This window comes from Asterias amurensis, chromosome 13, assembly GCF_032118995.1.
Source record: "Asterias amurensis chromosome 13, ASM3211899v1".
In the NCBI taxonomy this organism is placed as follows: Eukaryota; Metazoa; Echinodermata; class Asteroidea; order Forcipulatida; family Asteriidae; genus Asterias; species Asterias amurensis.
In genome coordinates this window covers 4,099,339-4,126,205 of record NC_092660.1, presented here as the reverse complement: position 1 = coordinate 4,126,205, position 26,867 = coordinate 4,099,339, and the positions used below count along the sequence as shown (strand labels likewise).

The window sequence follows — 26,867 nt, the reverse complement described above, 5'->3', positions numbered from 1 at the left end:
TCAGCAAAACCTTCAGTATAATTCTTAAGTATGCGTATAAACGTCACTTGTTAAAACTTGTTCCACTGTTGTGATTTAATCTGCCGAGTTCAGAGTATTTGCTGAGTCAAAAATTGTGGGAAGTTGTCTATAAAAACAGCCTTGAAACATTCAGAAGTTATGCTTGCAGAATGTATCAAATTAACACACAAAGTGATGACATTATCAGCCTTTTCCTGTAATTATATACGCTGGGAAAGTTTCATTGCGACCACAACGCCAGTGTCTCTACACTTTAGAGGTTAGTTTTGCTAAGGTGTTCTCTGTACTTCAATCTCCTGTCAGATTCAGGATATGTGCCGTGCACTGGCTTCCTGTTTCCACTTAACAATGAATGTAAAAAAGCAAAAGTAGCGAGAGATTTAAGACTGGGACAGTATAAGAAACATGAAATAATTATCATACATGTAAAACTGCCGTTGTTTGTGTAGAAAGTACAGACCACACAACAAGAAATGCAGCGATGAAGTCTTTCGTGCATATAATACCATGATGTTTATCTACTGTACTTATAAAAAAATGGTTTGTATTATTTACATACGTATTGCACACGCACTTCCTGTGCAATATGTCATGGGTAATTCCTTCCACTGTGACAGGACTCAGGCCACAAAAGACAAGCCTAACCTTCCATGGTATAAAACCATCTTACAAACAACAACAGCAAAATTTCCGGCCAGCACCTGGGTAGATGTATAAACAATAGTCCGACCCACTAGGTGTACAGAGTTACGCCTAAGAGAGAAACCACAAGAGGGTCTGAACACCAGCGTCTTATTCAAGTTCCCCTCGTCACTTGAAACGAGAATCCATCCACCATATCAACCATCCAAAGTCTGGGATTGCTTCCCTAAGCTTGTTGTTGATGGTCTCTTTATGCCTGCGGCCTCTCTGGTTTCTTCAGCAGGGGGTGAGATAAAAAGGTAAGGAAAGAGTCCACAGCGTAGTGGGACTCCTGTTTGATTGAACCTAGCCAAAAGTACAGCAGAGTTTGACTGAAAAAGGGCTTTCACAAAGCAATACCCTGTTGTAAGTTGGCCCCATCAAAAGGACAATTTATTGGGTTCTTTAAAAACAAGCTTCAGTTTGGTTGTTTGCCCTCTTTAAAAAAAAAAAAAACATATTTAGATAGAAACAAAGTCAATCTTTTCGAAGCTATAAATCTGAAGATTTGTGTATTGAGTGATGACGAAAATGCCATAGGGTTTGTCAGCAAACTCCTTGGTCAAGATGACATCTAGTGAGTGATATGAAGCAGTCGATAGAGTCAGCATGAACATGACTGTAGGGAAGGAAGCTGACCTGAGCCAAGCTCAAAAGACGACACTGTGTTTTCAGTGCAGCTGTGATGAATTCAAGCGTTTCCTTCCAACCCGTTCTTACAAACTGACCACCGAGCACATGTTTGGGAGGCAAGGATGATGATTAATAACGAAACTACATCCAGGCATAGAACCCTCCTAAAATTACAGGTTAATAAATACTAATTTACAGGATATGTGCAGTAGGGGCCAAGAGCCACCACGGTGCTTTAGATTCAACTCTATTTCAATTAAATTCAGCAAGGTCTCCACGTTTTATACACCAAGAACCTCAATTTGCATTTATAATACATGTATTAAGAGACAATTAAAAACGCCAACTATCAACAACAAAAACTGCAATTTTTTTTTACACTATTATCCAAAGCGTATACTGTTACAACTTCAAATCCTGATCTGAATATATGTCTGAAATATGTCTTGTCGAGACACACATTAAAAGATGTGTTGGACAAGAAGAGAATCCTTGGAAATCATCTTGGCAAAGCGCGTCTTCGTTAGGTACTTCCTCCTACTCCTCCACTGCTGCCCACTAGCCTCAAGATGTCCCGCTAGTATTCTGGTTGATGGGTGTATTTGAATGCTTAATCTGACATGTGATACAGCAAATATGGCCTTACTTCTTATCAATTTGCACATAAGTCAAGAATTTTTGCGGAAACTAAACCCGCTGTGTGTACTCATGTATGCATTACATCCAGGCCCCTCTAAATAACCTCTGGCAATCTGTTTTACAAGCAAGTTTTTTTTTGCCACCAAGAAAATATGCATTGTTCAGGTTACGTGAGCACGCACATTTATCACACTAGCATCGGAGAACATTCCGATAAGATTGCAGCTTGATGTTTAATGAGATGCAAGGAGACCAACCAGAGAACATGAATGTTACCAAAAACAAACAATTTATGCAAAACTTTAGATTCAATACATTCATATCAGAACATGTCTGTGTGGGAATACATAATAATGGTTCATTTGTTTAATCTTAATGTATCGCATTTTTTTTTAGAATATTAGTATCACAATGATTACTCTTTTCTTGTTTCATTTAATTTTTCATTTATGTAACAACATTGTTATTCAATTTAATTTGTTTCTGTAGGGGGATGACTTACTGACCTAGGTTTAGCAAATGAAACTACAAAGATTATTTGTACAGCAAAACAACTGTAAGAGCATACATGTAAAGGTTATACCAAATCATACTGTTTATTGCATGTTTGCCTTGTTTTTTGGGGGGGGGGGGCTAAAGGTTTAGTAGATGAAACTGCAAAGATTAATTGTATTATATTTCACTGCTACAAATGTAAGAGGTTGTACACAATCTCATGTTGTTTATTGGGTGTTTGTTTTGTGTGAAGAACAAACAGTATTAATAAGTTGATGGACTGGTTGTGTGGAGTAGAAATGTTGATGAGGTCCAGCATTGCAGTACAGTAAACCCTTATGAATAATGCACTGCAAACCGGTTAATTAACACCTCATGATTAATGCCTGAATCTTTGTCCATCACCATGGATTATACTACCTGCTGAGTTACTAATAAATTTCCATTTCCTCCCCTTACAAGCCACATCCAAGGAATTTCTTATGTCAGGCTTAGCGTTGAGGGTTATGAGATGCCCAATAGGGCAAGCAAGCTCAGGCCAAACCTTACACCTAATACGTCCCCACATTGCAAGGGAAATGAGTGTTTGAGATGAGGGTATGCTAGACTGAATAGGAAATACAAGGATGGCACGCTATGGTGTGTACACCACAGGCATTATATGACCCACGCAAAATATACACGCACCAGGTCAGATTCGTGAGTGATAATCATTGCCAGTGTGTGTACTGTAAAGAAAAGCCAGGGTGAAACTCAAAAAAAAGGGAGAAAAATACACAAAGCTTAACCACATAGCGCCACACTGCATGCTATCCTCAAATCCAGCAGAAACACAGTCATTAACATGAGAGTTGGTGGACAATGCCAGAGTGTCCCTGGACTCAGATGAAATTAGAAATGCAGCATGCACGACTGTTTAATCAAGGTTTCATTATTTAATAATCAAACAAACACTTCAAAGAGAGATTTTTACGAATATAAAAAATATACTTGAATCATGAAATCCCTATCACAATGAAACAGTAGACTAGACGGACATTTGTTCTTGTCAACCTGTACGTTTTCACGATATTGTATATGTGATAAATAATATAATTTTCCCATATTCTATTTTGCACAATTTCATACTGGGTTACTATTTTAAGAAAACCAATCCCAATTTCCTGAAATTATAGACTAGCAAGGAATGGAAACATGACAAAGCAAGGCCAAAACTGACCCAATAAAAAAAACAGGCCACTGTTCTGTGTCTTGAATCATAGAGTGCTTTAATATATCCACGATAAAACCAGAACCCGAAGGAAATTGGATCTTAAGTAAGACTGTTTCTAATTATCAAATACCTTCCAACACAGAGACCCGATTACAACTTAGTTATGACTGGATTCTCCCTTGATAAATACAATCATGAAGCAATATGATACAATAAACTTTTTTTTTCAGTCAACACAAAACCCTGAATAAAATGCAAGCTCACAGTCACAGCTAGACTGTGGATATATATTGAGAATTGTATGCCAGATTGTTTCAATATTGTCAATGACAATGTGTATGGTGATTCTAGTGAGAGAGTCCAATGTCCGGTGGAATGACACTGCCTCTGCATTGACCTCCATAATCAACACCGTTATCGAGAAAACAGTCCATGAAATTACAGGACACAAGATTTGGTCGTGGGTTTAGAAGAGGACAGGAGACTTCTTTTTCAGGGAAGTGAATCCACTTCCTGTCCACGGACCCAACCTGGCCGAAGCGATAACAAAGCCCTGGTATTCGTAACGCACTGGACGCCGACAGGAAGTCATGAATCCCCCCTGAACAAAAATGCCCATGAACTAGTAGCCCCCCCCCCCCCCCCCGATTATTCCGCCAGTCCCCCATAAGAACATGCACCATGAGATCTAATGCAACCATCAAAGGCTTGGAAAATAAGTAGATAAAACAGATGTTAAATGGCGACGGTGCAGTTCTATTCTCGAGTGGAAAATAAACAGTTGAGCCTGCGGGTATGCCCCACATAATGGAAACAAACAGCATAGGCCTTACTCTCCGCCAGAGAAATAATGCAGGGCCCGCACACCGCAGCGCCGGGCCCACCGTTGAATCGATAGCTCACAATACCGACTCAGTACCACGGCTCACTGCCTATTCAGCGGAGCTACATGCAGGCAATACAAACCAACCCTGAATAATACAAAAAAACATGCGACGCCATTGCGCCTAATCTCGTATTCACATCCCAAATAAAACCAATGTTTTCTCCATCAGTGGATTTGGGTTTATTAAAAAATATCTGGTGTTAGTTTGTGTCGGTCAGGCAGGCAGGGTGCGGCGGTAAAAGGCCAAGCCGGGTTAGCCGTACGGTGTTGGTTTACGCATCGGCCAGGCCGCCACAAAATAAATTGATGGGGATCACTCGTTCATATTCGCCCGTACATTATGCTGCAGTACACGCAATACATGCGCGCCGTACTACACACGGTACACACACACAGGGAAATGGTGGGGTTGTCAAATAAAATGAATAACATACGTTCTAAAATGAATTTTAAAATGATTCAACCTACCAACTTGAAGTACATGGTCCACTGCATTGTTGTCTAGTAATCTCACTCCTCGTTGAAAAGGCAACTTTTGATATTCGCTTTCACTAACCGTGGAATGGTGAAGCGAAGAGTACATACAAATATCCTTCTCATTGCGAGGAAATGACCAGAACACAATCCGCATTTGCACCGGCTCCGGAATGCGCGAAAATCTCTCTTCTACTTGCTGAAAAGGAATATTTAGGGCCACAACTTTGGCGCTAATGTCCAGGAGAGATTCCGGGTGATGTTTGTGTCCATTTTCTCGATGTCTTGTACTGTTTTGATGGGAAAAACGGAGGCCTTTTTCGAGAGAAAGACCAGAACAGTGTCTCTTGGCCGCCGCCATTTGGGAAATTGAACTTTGCGGAAATCCCTGTGCGCATGTCTTCCGTACTTTAAACACACAACGCGCAGGCGCAGATCAATTAAGCTCATTAGCATATATAAATAACAATCAAAGCCGCTGTCGGCTTTCCTTAGATGTCACTGTGGTCGTGTGCAGTCCTCACACCTTGTGTTGACAATTGGAACTTTTGTTGTGGGTGTCTTCTGAGCTTATAGGGGTTCGCAAAAGGCCATCCGTTCAAAGATCACCAATTTATTTCTGCAGGTTTCTTTTTAGTCATCTAGCGATGATTATTGACAGCGTGCCTTTTTTTTTGTGTCTTCCTGATTTTTTCAATCTGGCCAAACTATCAGTGGAAAGTATAGGTTCTTACGAAATGGGAATGTTTATTGATGCTGGTATGAACGGATGTGAAGGGTTTTTTTTCTAGCCGCGTTGTGGCGAGGAAGGATGGAGGGTCTAGATAAGGGAAGATGGAAAGATCCCAAGGCTTGCTCATCTGGTCTGAAATAATGGGCGGCTTCGATTAGAATGTGTGAACACGTATACGTGGTTGGGCACTGATGGACTTCTCCACACGAAGAAAACGACCCATGTACAGCTGGGAGCAAAGCTTGTGGGACTCGGGCTCTCTATTCAAGACCCTCGCATCGCTGCTTCAATGGAGGAATTCACTAAAGGAACCCGCATTTTAATTCCTTCTTTCGATCGTCATTATTTTGCCGTGCGGGTTTTATTTGTGCAGCTATAGAGGAACTGTGGGCCTTTGGGCCTCCCTTCTCTGGATAAAACAGCAAGAATGTTTGCCTGGTCTACACTGATAAAGAGCATGGTGACGCCTACCCACCACTCTTAAAACCCCAAACCTCACTATACAGCATGAAATCCTTTATAAATCCCTTCTTTCAATGTTGGTCAGTTATTTCAGGGCTTTGCCTTTTGTGGTTTTACGATTATCCTGGCGAGCCTTGGTATTTGAACATCGATTGCTCCGAGGAAGAAAAAGCTTGCATTGATGACGGGGTCGCTCCGGCATTGCGAAACTTTTCCTTCTCCAGTGATTAAACTCACCGTGAAATGAGTCGAATAAACACGGCTTGGAGTCCTTGTTATTTTATAACTGTTTATGACTTGATAACAGAGTTGTTTACTCGACGACTCAGCGGACGGGAGTTTGCGTTTGGATTAATTACTATCAGTGGGGGTACTATTTTTGTTATTTCCATCTACGCGTCTTTTGTCCCATTGATCATGACTGCGGGATATGTTGGGTTGCTGGCACGGACGGAAGCGGGTGTGGTGTTGAGAACAATAAAATAAAAAAATTGACATATACATGAAAATATATAAATAAATAACAAATACAAACAAAACATTTAAAAATGTCATCTTGAGTTTCTCACCTAACAATGTTATAAATAGATCTTGTTTACTCTTTCGCTCAAATTGTTTTGTAGACGCTCGTTGCGTCTATTAAAAAACCCACGTCCCCATCAATCATCATGAGTGAAACATTAACCCAAATGTGAAATTATTGCCACCCTAAACAAGGATAGCACACACCATTTGTCGTTTGGAAATAACATGTTATTTAATGTCTTATTGCACGTTATAAAAGACAAGAACACTGCACAAAAGTAACTATAAGGTTTCCTGTTCGAAAATAACTGGTTTATCTGTTTTATGGTTTCCCAAGGTCAAATAAGGCTTCATTACGTACATAGTGACGTCATTAATGGCTGAAATACGAACAAACTAACGTGGAAAAATGTAGTAAATGTTCAAAACAAATTTTCATTTTCATTTATACAATTATCAATGACTGCAGAGGGATTATGACGCAATAACGAATGAGAAGCCTCTTATTAGTAATTCGTCACACGCCCTCTGTGGGTGAAGTGAGCTTTCGCTCTCTTGTAATTTCAGTCTCTTCTTTTTCCGGTTGAACTTACTATCAAAACATGTGAATTGTAACAAATAAAAAATGAAAAACTAGAGAGTATAGAAATAACATGTCAAATAAATTATTATGTGATTGTTACTGAAACTGTGTCCGTTCAAAAAAATATAAATTCTAGCATGATATTGATAGCTGAAATATATATCAAAAAGGAAACTCAATTTATAGCCTACTGAACATTATACCCGCCACTTAATTACAAAGTTCAAAGTTCATCGAAAATATTAATTCAGGGTTAGTGGGAAACCGCATACCCCACCACACGCAGACAACACAACTGTCTGTTTATTTGCATACTAACGAAATAAGTTGAATTATTTCATAAACGTCAAGATTTCACGGGCCAATGGTCCCGCGCTTTAGTCAGAAAGCGTAGGTTGATAAGCAGGGCGCCGCCACGGCTGCTTCCCTAGAGGGGGTGGATGTGAGCACTTATACACGGCAGAGACTATGCCGGGTCACCCGCTGCTCTCCTCGTGATGCCGTAGTGTTAAAAAGGCCTGCCTTACATTATGCAGTAGATGGTCTGTTAATAAATCGATCAATTATCTGACAAAGTATTTGATTATTAAAAGCATTATGATCGACCGTTGGTGATTGACCGATGGAATAAAATTTTAACATAAAACCCTTTTGTCCATACTGAGGGTCAAATACAACGTAGCGTGCGTGTAATGTACGGTAATAATAGACATGCGTAATTGCAGCGGAATTGACCACTGACCGACATCAGACTTGCGTTGGACAATGCAAACAGCCTTGCAATATTTACGATATAACATTTCCCGCTTTAAATTTGGGAGAATAAAGAAAATCAAGAATGGTGACGAGGTCATTTCCACGTTCATTGTTGTATTTTTTTTTTTAAACTTTTGTTCAAAGAAACAATCAACAAAACACCAATGCACGGCTCAACCATGCGGGTAGAATTCTACCTCCGTGCATGGCTCAACTGAAATGATAACAAATCATGGTATAATTTATCACAAAATGCATCTGTATGTATTATTTCAGACGAAGGAAATGTAAACACTTGGAAATGTAATTATGGCAACGGTAATCAAGGTCCCTTCACTTAGAAAACATTTCACGACGTCAAGCTATTCCTAATGAATTGGGTTGATTGTTTTGCGACGAGTCGGTGAGATTTAAACAAAGGGAAAAGGTTCACAAACCCCGAAAGAAAAGGAACAATTTAAACTGTATAATTTCACCTGTAATTTCTCACAAAATATGTATTCTACACCGGTGCCGGACTTCGTATACCTTAAAAAATAGAAACCCAACAAAATTATAGAACGCTATACAAGCACGGGCCATTCTCAATTATTGTGGTTTCCTTTGAAAATAATAAAATACCCTCTGGAAATTAAACAGCCGCCAATCTAATGTGGTGTCCAGTCTCTGTCTCCCGCCAAAAACCCGTGGGGTTGGAAGATGATAACCACTTGCAAATGTATATCTGATATATTTTTATGCTATTTTCCTTCCTCTATAATTAATCATGGAGGAAGGAAACAAGATCAATTTCTCTTAACCTCGTCTATACATTTTATACACAAAAAGGGAAGGAGTTGTGAAATTCATTCTTAGTGTTCACTTTCAATGAGGGAAGTGTATTTTCTTTAAATCAAGGCTTTCAATGAAGAAAATAAAAATTCATAAAAACATTGTAGTTCTGTCGCTGCTTAGATTATCTACCAGTAAATCTTTAGTAATTATGATAATTTGAAACAAAAATTATGGACGCACATTTCAAACAAGCAATTACCCAAAAATGAAGCTTGCTAGAAAAATAAAACGAAAGACAAATTTATGTTCATTTTTTTTTTAAATGTTATTTAAATGTTATGTAAGAAATTAAACATTGTATCACAACAATGTGTACAAGTAGATGTGTTTAGATTTTTACAACATCACATCATAAAAATTGAAAAAGATGAAAGGTCAGCTGAGTCTGTTTTAAAATATCAATTTAGTTTCCATTGCAGAGTGACATGAAATAAACAAAAAGTGCTTGTCAGATTCGCAACCATTTGAAATATGCAAATTTTCCTTCCATTGCAACCCTTTTATTTAATATTTCAGGTCAGATTCCCCCACTGTATTTATTCTGCCCACCGCCACACAAAAAGGCTTTCCCCCTACTACTGCTGTCACAGGTATGGCCTAGGGGGGTGTTTGTATATTATATTACTAACAATTATTTTAAGATTACGTTTGGGTGAATAATCAATGACAGTAAAAGCAGTAGTGCTAAGGAACACAACAACTTAAAAGCATTTACTTAGTTTAGTTGGCAATTAAAGAGGGCCACCGAGGTCAAAATTCAGTTTTGTGACGCATTTAGAATCCAATAGATCTAGCTATTTATACAAGTGGGGAACAAAATACACATTAAAATAATTTAAAATGTCATTGTTTGTCATACTCTTCTATTGCAAAACTTGTTTATCTTGGTCATATAATAATGGAACATTTAAAAAAAGGGATTTGAACTATTTTCCAGGGATCCTGTAGTTTATTTCTAAAATTCCAAGATGTTAAATAAATTTTTGACCCATTGGCTACCGAAGAAATCCATGGTTGAATTGAGTCTCCTAGTACAGACCTATTAATTTTCTTGTTTATATTCAATGGCGTCTAGGTTCAAGTTTCGCTCTAAAAGAGTATCATTTTAAAGGGTTTTTATGTGTCTTTTGTAGATCAAGTGTTTTGGTCATGACATGAATCCTTACTCACTGTGAAGGAAGAGGCATGTAATACAATTTTTACCTGTATAAGTTTCAGCTTCATAATGGTCAAGTTAAAAAAAAGAAGTGAATATCACATTTTAGTTTTCAGAAGAGTCACTCCATTGTACAGGCTAAAATTATTTCTGTGGTATCGTTTTTACTAATCTCTCAAAAAGTACAGCACCTCAGCAAGTAATTTTTTAAGGGAAGCTTTCTTTTATCATTATCTTTAAACCGTGTAAGTTTGATGTAAATATGTAGATGTTTGTGTCATACAAAAGGTACCCAAACCCTTCACTGTGAGGCTAGAGAAGTGCATCCCAACACTGAATTTGACCTAGAGCCCTCGTCTAAATCAATGATTTTGTTTATCGTTAACATGGCAACATCTTCCGACATTCTCAACAACCAATCCTCCACACCAAATTTCATAAAGCACAAAAAGTAGCTTAGCATTACAAAATTATGCTTACCATAAAGGTTACCAGCTAAACTACCGTGTCACATGTACAATTTGTGACTGGTATCATTTCTGCTTAGCAGACAACTGTTAAGCAATATTTTCTGCTCAAGCAGCTTTATGAAATTGGGCCCTGAACAACACTCCCATCTTTAAAAGGCTAATAGTCTTATAAAAAAATAATGTACTCTGATTAAAAACGCCAACAGCAGAAGTTTGGACAACAAAGTTGAGGGTTCAGACTGAATCTTCAGCATTCATAAACAGGCTACTTCTCAGACCAGCAATAATTGGAAAGTAGATCGGAACAAACTAGACTAAGAATTATGTTTTATAGGTATAATACAGGATTGATAGAGCTGACAAATGGTCACTGACAGTGTTCATTTTGTGTGTAATCAACCATATATTTGGAGGAAAAAAAAATGAGACAATTTGGGCTTAATCTGTTGTGACATGTTACATGTTACATGTTACGGTTCTAAGATACAGTTTTCTCGAATTTGACTTCACAGAAAGAAGAGCTCTAGTATGAACTGTAAACATAATCAGTAAGCTTGCAGTCTAAAATTAAACACTGTTTTTCCCTTACCAATCCTGTATAATACCTTAGAGGAAAGTTTTTGGGTTCCTAATTGTTTAATACAATAGAAGACCAAGCTTGTTATCAAAATGATTAGAATATTTACAGGTCATTATTGAATGACGTTTTTATAGGCCCAATCCATATAAGCAAGACAAACGGTGGTCTCTTAAAGGAACACGTTGCCTTGGATCGGACGAGTTGGTCTATAAAAAGCATCTGTAACCCTTTTTTATAAAATGCATATGGTTGGAAAGATGTTTTAAAAGTAGAATACAATGATCCACACAAGTTTGCCTCGAAGTTGCTTGGTTTTCCTTTAACTGTGCGAACTAACACGGTCTGCCATTTATGGGAGTCAAAAATTTGACTCCCATAAATGGCTGACCGTGTTAGTCGACAAGGTAAAAGGAAAACCGTGCAATTTCGAGGCATGTTTGTGTGGATCTTTGTATTCTACTTTTACAACATCTTTCTACCCATATGCATTTTATAAAAAACGGTTACAAACGCTTTTCAAAGACCAACTCGACCGATCCAAGGCAACGTGTTCCTTTAACTTAGTATGTGAATAACGTGTCTCTCTCAATGATTCGCCATTTCCCCGACAAGACAGCTTCACATGATGTGCAGAACACAGAATTATTGAATCCTGAAAACAGCACAGACAATAGGTGATATTACACGGAAACAGCACTGTCTAATATAAAATGTGTTACATCAAACAAATATTTCCAACCAAATTTTAGTAAATACTTTCTGTTTATTTTCAAATTATATGAAGTACATTCTGCAACATTTCGTCATGCTGCCCAGCCAGGAATATAGCATAAAAAAAACATCAGGGATAACACTGAATATGCATAAAACAGGCATGATATTTAGTCCTTAGAAAAAAGTTGGACAATTATTTTGGAGCATAAGGGCTGACCTACTTGTTCATATGGTGCATGGTTTAATAATGTGAATAACGTGTCTTTAAGGCTATTTAATTACAATTTTCCAGATTTTTCAAAGGGCAAACAAACCTGAACACAGACTAATGTAGGAATAATATCATGCCTGGTAAAAACAAAAAACAGACAGCTGGTTTTCCATGTCTTTTTTTCACAAAACCTTGCAGCCAGCAGCGTTTGGGTGTGCAAGCTAAAAGAGACTGGCCTCCAAAGAGTCTCTTGAAATAAGCAATAGAAGATGCTGTTTCTTCCTCATTGAACAAGACGATAAGAAATATATCTTCCTGCTGTCTCACTGGGTCTGATTATCTTCACCACCTACAAGGAGAAGAGTAAAATGTACATGATTTAGATACAATTAGATCAGGGCCCAATTTCATAGAGCTGCTAAGCACAAAAATTTGCTAAGCATGAAATTTCTTCCCCCATTTGTTACATAGTGCTTGTTACTGGTATTCAGCTTTTGTTTGCTTATCCTGAAAATCACATGGAAATTTGGTTGGTAAACCTGTTTTTATCAAGGAAGAAATTTGGGCCCAGATTGCAGATTCCCATTCATAAATACCTTTTTGGTAAAAAAAAAACATCAAATCTTTTTTTTCAACACAACACCCCTCCAGCTATGAAATGGTAAGACCCTCAGGTAAACAACTCCTTATGAGGAGATTGCACAACAATGTTGCACAACTGTTCCAGCCGTTGCTCTCGACCAATAGGAATGAAGAAACTGTCTTATAAGCACAGATGCAAGCTCGTATGTCTCGCCCATGTTTCAACACTTTTTACTAGTGTTATATCATCCGTTCAAACACCCCCATGTGATGCCCTCCTGACCAATCAGAATGGATAAACTGTCTTAGGTATTTATGAATAATATAAGTTATTACACAAGCCCGAGTGGAATACGAAAAAATATAGCACTTCCGCGTCCCATATCCAACGAGGCCCAACTCCCAGTGTCACTTGCAACTTGCAAAATTTGAATTCAGAGCGTTATTTCACGCACACAAAGTTTAGAATGTAATTTTTTTACTATCCGTATACGGAGCGTGACAAAATGACATTTCACATAAATATAAAACAGAGGTCGTAGCATATATATGTTTTTATCCCCCTAGTAGTTTGAGCTTCTGATTGGTGGATTAGCGCGTACTGGAAGATAGTATTTGATACAAACAAGACTTGCACAGTATTTGGAAACGTTTACAGTCGAGTTGAAAAATATTACTGATTGTACTGACCTGCCCTCGTTTCAATCCAAAATATCTTGCAACTGGATCTCCCTGCTGGATTCTGGGTAACTGATGCTCTTTCAGTTTACTGAGAAGAGACGTTAAGGATGGATTGATTCTTTTACTTGACCACAGGGTACAAGGATATCATCGTATGTTCATGGCTGAGTGCTCTAGAGAATCAAGCTCAAGTTCTGATTGCTTAACTCTGGTTCATACTTCCTGCGAATGCGATACATGCTAAAACTGAGACGAAAATTATTTGTTTTACTCATTTCTCAAAAACTACAGCACCTCAGTAAGTACAATTTCAAGGGAAGCTTTCTACTATCATAATCTTCAAACTGTGTAAGTTTAATGTAAATCAGTGGATATCGAGTTTTGTGTTAGGAAAAAATACCCACATCCTTTAAAGCCATTGGACCCTTTCGGTACAGAAAAAAAAAAAAAAAGTTCACAGATTTACAAATAATTTACAGGGTTTACAGAAGGTAATGGTGAAAGACTTCTCTTGAAATATTAGTCCATGAAATGCTTTACTTTTTGAGAAAACGGTAAAACAATATAAATTCTCGTTAACGAGAATTACGGATTTGTTATAAACACATGTCATGACACGGCGAAACGCGTGAAAACAGGAGTGGGTTTTCCCGTTATTTTCTCCCGACTCCGATGTCCGATTGAGCCTAAATTTTCACAGGTTTGTTATTTTATATGTAAGTTGTGATACACGAAGTGTGGGACTTGGACAATACTGTTTACCGAAAGTGTATAATGGCTTTAACGACACTCTAATCTGTTTCTTGGCAACATGGATTTTTGTTTTTTTGCTGTAAGGGACATTAAAGTGTAGTCTCTACTTAGCCAAGTCTAGACAGCTCTCTGACTATATTGACTATCCTTCTCTTTTAGTAGCCTCTGTACCGACTACCTTTCATATTGATTGCCTTGCTATTGATTAGGCTTTCTATAAAGCTTACTCCCTGCAATATGCTTAAAGGGTTTGGTTACTTTTTGAATGACACAAAATACCTTGTCTGCAGATTTTTCATTAAAGACACTGGACACTATTGGTAATTGTCGAAGACTAGTCTTAGCCGATTTTGTATCTCAACATATGCACAAAATAACAAACCTGTGAAAATTTGAGCTCAATCGGTGGTCAAAGTTGCGAGATATTAATGAAAGAAATAACACCCCTGTCGCACCATGGTCACACGAAATTGTGTGCTTTCAGATGCTTGATTTCGAGACCTCACATTCTAAGTCCGAAGTCTTGAAATCAAATTCGTGAAAAATTACTTCTTTCTCAAAACTACACCACTTTGCAGAGGGAGCTGTTTCTTACAATGTTTTATACTACCAACCTCTCCTCATTAACTATTTTGAGTAATTACCAATAGTGTTCACTGCCTTTAAACTTACACGGTTTGAAGATAATGATGATAGAAAGCTTCCCTTTAAATATTAAATGCCGAGGTGTCAAAGTTTTTGATAAATGAGTATACCAATTTCTAGAAAATAATGCTCATCTCAGAAGACGGAAATTAGTTTTAGCATGTACAATGTATTTACCAGAACTGGCATTTACGCCACTCTCCTGAAATCATCACTGTGATTTTCACAAAAACTTAAAGCCATTGGACCCTTTCGGTTCAGAAAAAAAAATAAAAGTTCACAGATTTACAAATAACTTACAGGGTTTACAGAAGGCAATGGTGAAAGACTCCTCTTGAAATATTATTCCATGAAATGCTCTAATTTTAGAGAAAACAGCAAAACAATATAAATTCTCGTTTTTCCCTTGTTTTCTCCCGACTCCGATGACCGATTGAGCCTAAATTTTCACAGGTTTGTTATTTTATATAGAAGTTGTGGTACACAAAGTGTGGGCCTACCAAAAGGGTCCAATGGCTTTAATGACTAATGAAGCTAGAACTTCTGCAGGTGAATTATAATATGCACACCTTCATTCGCAGTGAAGATGGATTCATGTCATGGCCAAAAACTTGATCTACAAAAGGTATCGAAACCCTGTAAAGGATACTATCTCGATAGTAGTTCTGCTTTCTCTTCTGATGTCATCACGACATGCTCCGGAACAAACTGCAGCAAAAGATAAATACATTCAGTTAAAGGCAGTGGACCATATTGGTAATTACTCAAAATAATCATTAATAGCATAAAACCTTATCGGTAATGAGAAACGGGGAGAGGTTGATAGTATTAAACATTGTGAGAAACGGCTCCCTCTGAAGTGACGTTGTTTTTGCGAAAGAAGTAATTTTCCACGAATTTGATTTCGAGACCTCAGAATTAGATTTTGAGGTCTCAAAATCAAGCATGTGAAAGCACACAACTTTGTGTGACAAGGGTGTTATCTTGCAACTTTAATGACCAATTGAGCTAAAATTTTCACAGGTTTGTTACTTTATGCATATGTTGAGATACACCAAGGGAAAAGACAGGTCTTTGACAGTTACCAATAGTGTCCAGTGTCTTTAATTAGTAACTCGTCTGATGAATAAGAATAAATGTAGACAAATTGTAACCTTAATACTCCCTTCAACTGACAAAAACAGCCTCAAGGGGTTTGTGTGGGATCCCCACAGCCTCAGTCCAACAAAATCAACCAACATGCCTGTATGCTTCGTTATTGAAAGGACAAGGGCACCAAGGTGTTTTTTCCTACGAGGAAATTGTAAGTTTCTACTGGAGCAATTCAAGGGCACAAAGGCAATGACCAGGGGGCATGGAGCGATCAAACACTTTCAATCGCTGGCTGTGTTCCAAGATCATAATGGGTTGATGTGGCTGGCAGCCAAAAATGCCCTTGCATGCCTCCTTCTCGAACACATTGTAGCCCCGTCCTTCGCAACTCGGCTCTTAGATGCGAGTCAGAAAGATAAGCCTTCCAAATGATTTTAATTATTATTATAAATGTTGCCTCTGTGAAGTATCAGGCCTGAAATGATAGTAATTAATGGCTTACCCACCCACCCCATCCCAGGCCTGATACTTCACGGAGGCAACGGAGGCATTTGCCTCCGTGTCCTTGAAATGCTCCAGTACAAATTTGCAAGTTCATCGTAGGGTGCCCTTTACCAAGACGAAAATGCCTTGCTTCCCCTACCCTTACAAAGATGAAGCATAAAGCCCTGCTATCCACTCATCCTTCAAGTCTTACCTCATGCTCTGTGATGTTGATGAGAAGTTCCGCTTCAAGGAACTGCTCCAGGACGTATTTACACTGAGCCATATCACCCAGAGATTGTTTAGCCGATGGAGTCATTCCCATCTGGACAATAATAATGGCTCGGCTGATGTTTTCTTCTTGCATTCTTTGGCAGTAGCTAAAGTAATAATAATAATAATAATATTATCAAAGTCTTACAGCACACTAACTACCAAACAAATTACTCAAGGTGCTGAGTATATGTGACCATCCACCACCAACAGGTTGTAAAGTTGACACGTTTAATGGTATCGGCTTAATGCATTTTTGGAGAGAGTGTGTAATCAGCTTCAAAACGATACCATCCGCATTCAAATCAGACTTTTCTTGACGAAGTTATGATTTCTCAAAGCCACCTACTTTTTTATTCAGATTTCTCAAAGATTTCTTGAATCCCAAACAATTTAAAGGAACACGTTGCCTTGAATCGGTCGAGTTGGTCTTTGAAAAGCGTTTGAAACCGTTTTTAAAAAAATGCATGGGTAAAAAGATGTTGTAAAAGTAGAATACAATGATCCACACAAACATACCTCGAAATTGCGTGGTTTTCCTTTTACCTCGTCGACTAACACATCGGCCATTTATAGGGGTCAAAATTTTGACTCCCATAAATGGCCGACCGTGTTAGTTCGCACAGTACAAGGAAAACCACGCAATTTCGAGGCAAACTTGTGTGGATCATTGTATTCTACTTTTAAAACATCTTTCCAACCATATGCATTATATACAAACGGTTACAAACGCTTTTGTTTTGACCAACTCGTCCTATCCAAGGCTACGTGTTCCTTTAATAGGCTCTGCAATGTGCAAGTGCGACTTTACTGCCCATTGGTGGTGGATGGTCACATACACAAACTTTCCGGAAGTCAGGTTATTGAAGTGATGAATTCTGAGACCCAATTATGTAGCACCTTGTAAAGGTTAGCATGATGCTAGGGCGCAAACAGCATCCACATTCAGGAACACCGGGGCGAACCCCTTCTCTTTTCGATAAGCGCACTGGATTCTTTTTCATGCATTACATAACACATGGGACCAACAGCTTTATGTCCCGTCCGAAGGACAAAGCAATGGTTCTAGTGTCTTGCTGAAGGACACAAGTGTCATGAGTGGGAAACAAACCCACACTCTGCTGATCAGAAACACCAGAGTTTGAACTCAATGCTCTTAAACTGGAAACCTGTAAACAAGGGTGGTTACTATGTTAACCAGCATCACTGGAGTTACAACCCAAACATAAAGAGAGCATATTTCAAAGCAAGTTTAGTGAGTTCACTTACGCTTTTATTGTCTTTATTCCGACTTTGGGTTCCTCTGGGTAGAAGACAAAGAGTTGATCTGTGGGGTCGTCATTGTGAGCCACTAGAATCGTCAAATCTTTCCTTCCCGGCCTGTCCTCACTGGGATATGCAACGGCAAGAAATTAATATTATTATTATTAATATTAATATTATTATAAAAGGCCTTGAAATAACCAATGGCATCCACAGCATTTGCCGTGGTGCCTTGTTCTATTGCTGAGGTGCCTTCTGCAAGGTTCCAATACAATTTCACATCTGACCGATAAAAGTGCCCCTTACCAGAGGGAAGGTGCTGTGCCCCTTCGCCCCTTCAAGAGCAAAGTTCAAGAACTGTTATTCTTATTCTTCTTCTTATTATTATTTACTTCTGGCAATGAAACCAATGATGCCTCTTAAGAGAACTTTATCACTGTAGCTCGCCAACCTGATGAAATCTGTTAACAAGGGTGCTCGCTATGTAAACCACTAACCTAGGTTAAAACCTACTCTCTCACGATAAATGTTTTTGGGTTCTTTGACATGGACTACTAAGCCTCGGGGTAGTCAAGTACATAGGAACTACCGCTTGATGTCCCATCCGAAGGTGAGCAATTATGGTAAAGTGTCTTACTCAAGGACTAAAGTGTCATGACCAGGACTCAAACCCACACTTTGCTGATCAGAAACACCAGAGCTTGAGCAATTATGGTAAAGTATCTTACTCAAGGACTAAAGTGTCATGACCAGGACTCAAACCCACACTTTGCTGATCAGAAACACAAGAGCTTGAGCAATTATGGTAAAGTATCTTACTCAAGGACTAAAGTGTCATGACCAGGACTCAAACCCACACTTTGCTGATCAGAAACACCAGAGCTTGAGCAAATATGGTAAAGTATCTTACTCAAGGACTAAAGTGTCATGACCAGGACTCAAACCCACACTTTGCTGATCAGAAACACCAGAGCTTGAGCAAATATGGTAAAGTATCTTACTCAAGGACTAAAGTGTCATGACCAGGACTCAAACCCACACTTTGCTGATCAGAAACACAAGAGCTTGAGCAAATATGGTAAAGTATCTTACTCAAGGACTAAAGTGTCATGACCAGGACTCAAACCCACACTTTGCTGATCAGAAACACAAGAGCTTGAGCAAATATGGTAAAGTATCTTACTCAAGGACTAAAGTGTCATGACCAGGACTCAAACCCACACTTTGCTGATCAGAAACACCAGAGCTTGAGCAATTATGGTAAAGTATCTTACTCAAGGACTAAAGTGTCATGACCAGGACTCAAACCCACACTTTGCTGATCAGAAACACCAGAGCTTGAGCAAATATGGTAAAGTATCTTACTCAAGGACTAAAGTGTCATGACCAGGACTCAAACCCACACTTTGCTGATCAGAAACACAAGAGCTTGAGCAAATATGGTAAAGTATCTTACTCAAGGACTAAAGTGTCATGACCAGGACTCAAACCCACACTTTGCTGATCAGAAACACAAGAGCTTGAGCAAATATGGTAAAGTATCTTACTCAAGGACTAAAGTGTCATGACCAGGACTCAAACCCACACTTTGCTGATCAGAAACACAAGAGCTTGAGCAAATATGGTAAAGTATCTTACTCAAGGACTAAAGTGTCATGACCAGGACTCAAACCCACACTTTGCTGATCAGAAACACAAGAGCTTGAGCAATTATGGTAAAGTATCTTACTCAAGGACTAAAGAGTCATGACCAGGACTCAAACCCACACTTTGCTGATCAGAAACACCAGAGCTTGAGCAATTGTGGTAAAGTATCTTACTCAAGGACTAAAGTGTCATGACCAGGACTCAAACCCACACTTTGCTGATCAGAAACACCAGAGCTTGAGCAATTATGGTAAAGTATCTTACTCAAGGACTAAAGTGTCATGACCAGGACTCAAACCCACACTTTGCTGATCAGAAACACCAGAGCTTGAGCAATTGTGGTAAAGTATCTTACTCAAGGACTAAAGTGTCATGACCAGGACTCAAACCCACACTTTGCTGATCAGAAACACCAGAGCTTGAGCAATTATGGTAAAGTATCTTACTCAAGGACTAAAGTGTCATGACCAGGACTCAAACCCACACTTTGATGATCAGAAACACCAGAGCTTGAGCAATTATGGTAAAGTATCTTACTCAAGGACTAAAGTGTCATGACCAGGACTCAAACCCACACTTTACTGATCAGAAACACCAGAGCTTGAGCAATTGTGGTAAAGTATCTTACTCAAGGACTAAAGTGTCATGACCAGGACTCAAACCCACACTTTACTGATCAGAAACACCAGAGCTTGAGCAATTATGGTAAAGTATCTTACTCAAGAATAAAAGTGTCATGAAAAGAACTCATACCCACACTTTGCTGATCAGAAACACCAGAGCTCAAGTCCAGTGCTCTTACCCACTCGGCCATGACACACGACGACATTTAAACAATTATGACAGTTTTTGATCATCAAATATGTTGTACATGAAAACCAAATAAACACTTTATCCAGGGTTGGGCACTGTTCAGTCAATGATTTGACCTTTGACCTTGTTGACCTTACCTAGGTTTGTCTCCAAACTGTTCTTTAAATTGATCCAACGTCTGATCCAACTCATCTTGGGTTACCAGGTAGCCTCTGTCATGACAGAGCTGAAACAAAATGGCAATTTATCTCAATGTCAAATATTGAACTTTGTTAAAACACGGGTAGCCCTTGAAGTGAAGAAATTTCGGTCGTACTAAATACCGACAACACACGACCCCTTACGACAACAATTTTTAAATGCATTTTTACACTTATAACAGAACATTTGAACATATAAGTCAACCGTTAAATATGAGCACAAGAGTCATGTGCATTTAAATCACTTCCAATCTTTTGAAATATTGTTTTTTAAATTTTTTTTTTACCCTGAATTTAGTAACGAATGGAAAAATTCGCCATGTTGTCTTTCGACGTACTTAGACGATTGCTTTATTGTGATGTCACACTTTAGTTAGCAACTACGATTGATTTGCAGTTATGATCAATCTTACATCTTTGTGAATTCGGCCCCTGCACATCGGCCGATCACGCCAAACAATTCCTGCACAATCGGCCGATCGCGCCGAGCCATTCCCGTACGCTCGGTTGATCGCGCATGTTCCTTGCCGAATGTTGCACGATCAACCGATTGTTACGTGATCGACCAATTATTGCACGATCAACCGATTGTTGCGTGATCAACCGATTGCTGCGCGATCAACCGATTGCTGCGCGATCAACCAATTGCTGCGCGATCAACCAATTGCTGCGCGACCAATAGATATTTCAACAGCGCATCGCGATCGGTCGATAGCGCAGCGCGATCGGTTGATCGCGCAGATTGACCGACAGCGAAATGAGTGAAAAAGTGGTGAGGATACGGAAATGTGAAAAACAACAAATAAAATAATATATTTTAATTTTATAAGACAAACAACAAATAATAATTAAAACTAATTTTTGTTTTAAAAGTAAATAAAGTGAAATTTCATATCTGAATTGTTAGGTTAGGGGCCTAGCAATCTCTACATTGAGATTTTATTTATACAGAGTGTTAGTTGCACTTGCTGGCGCAATAATGGCAGGCGGACAAATAATGCCAATCCAATCCCAAATGCAATGAATGATGAGCATGAATTGGGAATGCCAATCCAACAATTTAATATTGCTCTGCTGGACAAGATACGACTGTTTTAAAAAAACGAAAACGCCATCATTACCTGCATTAGTGTTTTCCTGATTCGCCATAACTTATACGTCTCTGCTTCGTCATTCATTTTGTGTTATTTATGATGGGGAAAGGTAAAACAAGAGGTATTTATTAGTCATTTATGTGAGCGACAAAGACGCACATGACGACGGTAACGAGTTTGATGTGAGGTAAGTGTGCATGCGATAGTACTGCAAAAGTCTCCTGTCTCCCATACGAACATTTGCGTATCTACATTTCCCTAATTCAGGGTACCTGACTATACGTTCTCAGCTTGATGATGTACCAAAATGAATTGGCTTTTCAAAAAATGTACTAAAACCCAATAATTAAGCCAACGTAAAAAAAAATCCGTCATGACAACCACATACTCAACATATTTTATTTCTATTTTGTTGAAATGAATGTTTGGACAGTTTAAACAGTTTTAGGTTTAATACATAGCAGTTAGTTATTGTAGTAATGTGTGCACTTTTGTACTACACACCTTTTATAAAGAGCCTTGATTCTGCTCACATATTGAGGGCGCTATACACATTTAGTGGTGGTGGATTCCTGATTCCGTGTCATGTTGTTGATGAAGGCCGCGGATTAGTGACTCCTGGATGAATGGACGTTTACAAATTGGTTAGTCTGTTTGTTGTCATAGAAATATACCTTTTTGGATAAAAGTTTAACAAAGAAGTTTAGATTACCTGAAGTGTATATAGCCTCAGCCTCAGCCTCATGTGTTGCTATGGCATCATACGGAAAGTTATCCATTGGGTACAAACCTCGGGCAAATCCGATCTTCTTGAAAATGAAATTGAAAAGTAAAAGTGATCAATCACAAATTTATTTGTTTTATTAACTGATTAGTTGGATGGATGGAGCTAGCTGTATGACGTGGAAGTAGATAAGACGATAACACTGCCTAGTTACTCTCCTGTGATTTAATTGGACATTTAATTGTCCATCATAATATTATTGACTTATTTTATTGACAATGAGAGAAAAATCAATTAGTTAAAGGTCCTCATTGATGATGTTGATGGCCTTGGGCCTTTGAGCCCCCCCCCCCCAAAAAAAAAAAAAATCCAAGACCCCTGACACTTCATAGCTACCACTCATACATAGTTATGACTCTCTTTAATCAATGATCTTATCATATTCATAGTCATCATTATGATAAGATTAAGATCAATGATTTTGATAAAAGTACAAAGAGAGCATTAGGTGATTAAAGGGACACGTTGCCTTGGATCGGACGAGTTGGTCTATAAAAAGCGTTTGAAACCGTTTGTTATGAAATGCATATGGTTGGAAAGATTTTTTAAAAGTAGAATACAATGATCCACACAAGTTTGCCTCGAAATTGTGTGGTTTTCCTTTGACTGTGCGAACTAACGTGGTCGGCCATTAATGGGAGTCAAAAATTTTACTCCCATAAATGGCCGACCGTGTTAGTCGACGAGGTAAAAAGAAAACCGTGCAATTTCGAGGCATGTTTGTGTGGATCATTGTATTCTACTTTGACAACATCTTTTTACACAATATGCATTTTATAAAAAATGGTTACAAACGCTTTCCAAAGACCAACTCGTCCAATCCAAGGCAACGTGTTGCTTTAAGCACTAATCTGTGTCTAACTATGATATGAGGATTGTTCCACGAGGAGACGATAGCGAAATAACCCACGTAGGAGTAATTAATTAAGCACAATACCAAATTATGTTTGTTATTAATCTAAACTCATTGCTGATTTAATGATTATTATTATTATTGATATTTACGGAAGTAATGGCCTATGTCTATAACTATAAAAAATAGCTTTGTTCTGTTGTCGGCAATGAAAACATATTGATTGACGCTCATTTATTGAACAGCAACACTAACCATTGCTTAGCAACAGCCTAGCAACATCAAGTTTTAGATGACGGTTTAGCAATCCTAGCCATGAACTAGAACCTGGTCATCCTGTATGTGGAGAAGCATGAAGAATACGCTTTAATAAAGGAATCACTGTATAAAGGGAGTACCACTGCTCTATACCTGGACCACTGCTCCAGTGAACTTCAATGCAGGGCTAGTTGTTTGAAACGTTTCCTGGACCAGAATTTTCATGTAAATTTTGATCCCTGTTCCTTCAAAGAAAAAGGTTCAAGTGATAAGATTTTCTTGGTGAGATATTTATATTCAAGTTCTCCAGAAGAATACAGATGCAGAGAGTTGGTTTAAATTGGACAATCCTGTTCCGTATTGGACGATCCCAGTTCCATATTGGACAATCCTGTTCCATATTGGACGATCCCGTTCCATATTGGACAATCCTGTTCCATATTGGACAATCCTGTTCCATATTGGACAATCACCGTTACATATTGGACAATCCTGTTCCATATTGGACAATCCTGTTCCATATTGGACGATCCCCGTTACATATTGGACGATCGCGTTCCATATTGGACGATCCCCGATCCATATTTGTCAATCCTGGTTTACAAAGTGGGTGCTTACCATTGAGTTTCTCTTAAATCACTTCTATCAATATTAACACATTTTTCATTTTTTTTTTTTTTTTTCAGATGAAGGACCTGTGATATTCCTGTAAGATGTAACGTGCACACATCAATGCAAAGTATCCCATCATTTCTACAATTTACAGAGAGATATATTTTTGTACTATTTATAAGTGACCTACAATGGCAGAGTGTAATGGAAGTGATGACGAGGATCAGGTAAAGTGTGAAGAAATTAAAGGCAGTGGTAACTATTGGTAATTACTCAAAAAAATTTTATAGCATGAAAACTTACTTGGTTACAAGTAATGGAGAGCTGTTGATAGTATAGAACATTGTGAGAAACAGCTCCCCCTGAAGTAACATAGTTTTTGAGAACGAAGTAAATTCCCATGAGTTTGATTTTGAGACCTCAGATTTAGAATTTGACGTCTCAAAATCAAGCATCTGGAAGCACACGACTTCGTGTAACAAGGGTGTTTTTTTTTTCAGTTATTATCTCGCAACTTCAACGACCAATTGAGCTCAAATGTTCACAGGTTTATTGTTATTTTATGCATATGTTGAGATCCACCAAGTGAGAAGACTGGTCTTTGACAATTACCAATAGTGTCCACTGTCTTTAATTGTTTGATTCAAATATCTTGACTAATATCTCCTTCTATGACAGACTGCCAACCCCATTGCACTTCCCCCTGACACATTTTAAGCTTGATATTAAAATAAAAGCCATTTGTAAGTCCTGTAAGCACCAAAATTTGCTAAGCATGAAATTTCTTCCTTGATAAAAACAGAGTTACATACCAAATTTGTATTTGTTGCATATTGCTTGTTACTGGTATTCAGCTGTTGTTTGCTTATCCTGAAAATCACGTGGCAATTCTGTTGGTAATCCTGTTTTTTTCAAGGAAGAAATTTCACGCTAAGCGCAACTTGACACTCCTGGAACGGGTTATGAGAAAATGATGTTGTAACTAAAGTACAGTCTTGGCAAAATTTAAAAAAAAGATGTAAATTAGTTATCCAAATGGATAAATGTCACGATTTATTGAAATGGTTGGTAATCCTGTTTTTATTACTTAAGGAAGAAATTTCACGCTAAGCAAATGTTTATGCTTACAGACTTTATGTTATTGGGCCCTAGCAACTTGACACTCCTGGAACAGGTTATGAGAAAATGATGTTGTAACTAAAGTACAGTCTTGGCAAAATTTTAAAAAAAGATGTAAATTAGTTATCCAAATGGATAAATGTCACGATTTATTGAAGTGGTTGGTAATCCTGTTTTTATAAGGGAAGAAATTTCACGCTAAGCAAATGTTTGTGCTTACAGGCTTTATGAAATTGGGCCCTGGCAACTTGACACTCCTGGAACAGGTTATGAGAAAATTATGTAACTAAAGTACAGTATTGGCAAAGATTTTAAAAAAGATGTAAATTAGTTATCCAAATGGATAAATGTCACGATTTATTGAAATGTTAATTTTAAACTATAACAACACTATGCATTTTCTTTTCAGTTCCATGATGCATACGAAAAGCTCCCTGTCACGTGAGTAAATCTTTTCTTGAATTGTTTTTACTTCATTAACAAATTTATTTAAAAACTTTCAACTGCTTATATAAGACCAACATATTATGCATAATACGTTTAGATACACAAACATGACCAAGTGAGAAGACTGGTCTTTGACAATTACCAATGGTGTCCTGGGGTCGGTTTCACAAAGAGTTAGGACTAGTCCTAACTTAGGACTAGTCCTAGGAGATATACAAATTGCATGGATAGTCCTAAAGTTAGGACGAGTAACTGGTCCTAACTAGAGATAAGACTAGTCCTAACTCTTTGTGAAATCCACCCCAGTGTCTCTAAGAAAAGAAGGCCCAAGGTAAATTCAGTTTTGTGGTGCACTGATTTTCGAATAGATAGAGTCCAGGGCCCAATTTCATAAAGGCTGTAAGCACAAAAATTTGCTTAGCATGAAATTTCTTCCTTGATGAAATTAGGATTACCAACCAAATTTCCTCGTGATTTTCAGGATTAACAAACAACAGCTGAGTACCAGTAACAAGCAATATTCATCAATTGGAATTTTGGTTGATAATCCTGTTTTTATTTAGGAAGAAATTTCATGCTAAGCAAATTTTTGTGCTTACAGCCTTTATGAAATTGGGCCCAGATTCCAAATTGATACTCGACCGAGGCCAGTGATTCAGGCTTTGGGCCAGTAAACTCATGACTAGTTGCGATAACGTAACCCTCCTGACGGCCACCCAGGCCGGAGGCGGCCGTCGAGAGGAGGGTTACGTGATCGCAACTCAATCATGACCAGACAAGTCTGGCGGTCTTTCAATTCATTAGCTGTGTGTTTTAAAGATATGAATGTTTTGAGCATCAAAGTTTGCTTGCCCATAAGACAAAATGGATCAAATCTTCTCTTCATATTGCTCAAGTAATTTTTGTTTGTTTTTGTGACACTGTTTTCATACTGATTCTGGTGTTTTAAACAAAATTCAAGGTGTGGTTAAAGGCAGTGGACACTATTGGTAATTGTCAAAGACTAGCCTTCACAGTTGTTGTATCTCAACATTTTATGCATAAAATAACAAACCTGTGAAAATTTGAGCTCTATCGGTCATCAAACTTGCGAGATAATAATGAAAGAAGAAAACACCCTTGTCACACGAAGTTGTGTGCGTTTAGATGGTTGATTTCGAGACCTCAAGTTCTGAATCTGAGATCTCAAAATCAAATTCGTG

General features: G+C 38.3%; 3 protein-coding genes across 3 annotated transcripts in view; 1 reads left to right on the top strand and 2 right to left on the bottom strand.

The window, feature by feature from the left end:
* The window catches only part of LOC139946496 (zinc finger SWIM domain-containing protein 6-like), a 67,645-nt gene extending 62,251 nt beyond the window's left edge, over nucleotides 1-5,394 (bottom strand). Inside the window, exon 1 of the mRNA XM_071944175.1 lies at nucleotides 5,037-5,394. Within this exon, the coding sequence (XP_071800276.1) occupies nucleotides 5,037-5,199 (163 nt within the window). The 5' untranslated portion in view covers nucleotides 5,200-5,394. The remainder of the gene's footprint in view (nucleotides 1-5,036) is intronic.
* Nucleotides 5,395-11,627: 6,233 nt separating this feature from the next.
* On the bottom strand, nucleotides 11,628-21,778 carry LOC139946497 (DNA-directed RNA polymerases I, II, and III subunit RPABC1). Its single transcript, XM_071944176.1, has 7 exons — nucleotides 21,620-21,778; nucleotides 20,436-20,524; nucleotides 17,845-17,964; nucleotides 16,517-16,682; nucleotides 15,377-15,435; nucleotides 13,339-13,417; nucleotides 11,628-12,415 (listed from the first exon to the last, which is right to left on the bottom strand). Exons 1-7 carry the CDS (start codon nucleotides 21,674-21,676, stop codon nucleotides 12,350-12,352), a joined length of 636 nt encoding a protein of 211 aa, XP_071800277.1. The 5' UTR covers nucleotides 21,677-21,778; the 3' UTR covers nucleotides 11,628-12,349.
* A 385-nt stretch (nucleotides 21,779-22,163) lies between these two features.
* Nucleotides 22,164-26,867, top strand: part of LOC139946055 (tetratricopeptide repeat protein 39B-like) — a 32,519-nt gene continuing 27,815 nt past the window's right edge. The window contains exons 1-3 of the mRNA XM_071943650.1: nucleotides 22,164-22,236; nucleotides 24,174-24,326; nucleotides 25,628-25,659. Of these exons, the coding sequence (XP_071799751.1) occupies nucleotides 24,291-24,326; nucleotides 25,628-25,659 (68 nt within the window). The 5' untranslated portion in view covers nucleotides 22,164-22,236; nucleotides 24,174-24,290. The remainder of the gene's footprint in view (nucleotides 22,237-24,173; nucleotides 24,327-25,627; nucleotides 25,660-26,867) is intronic.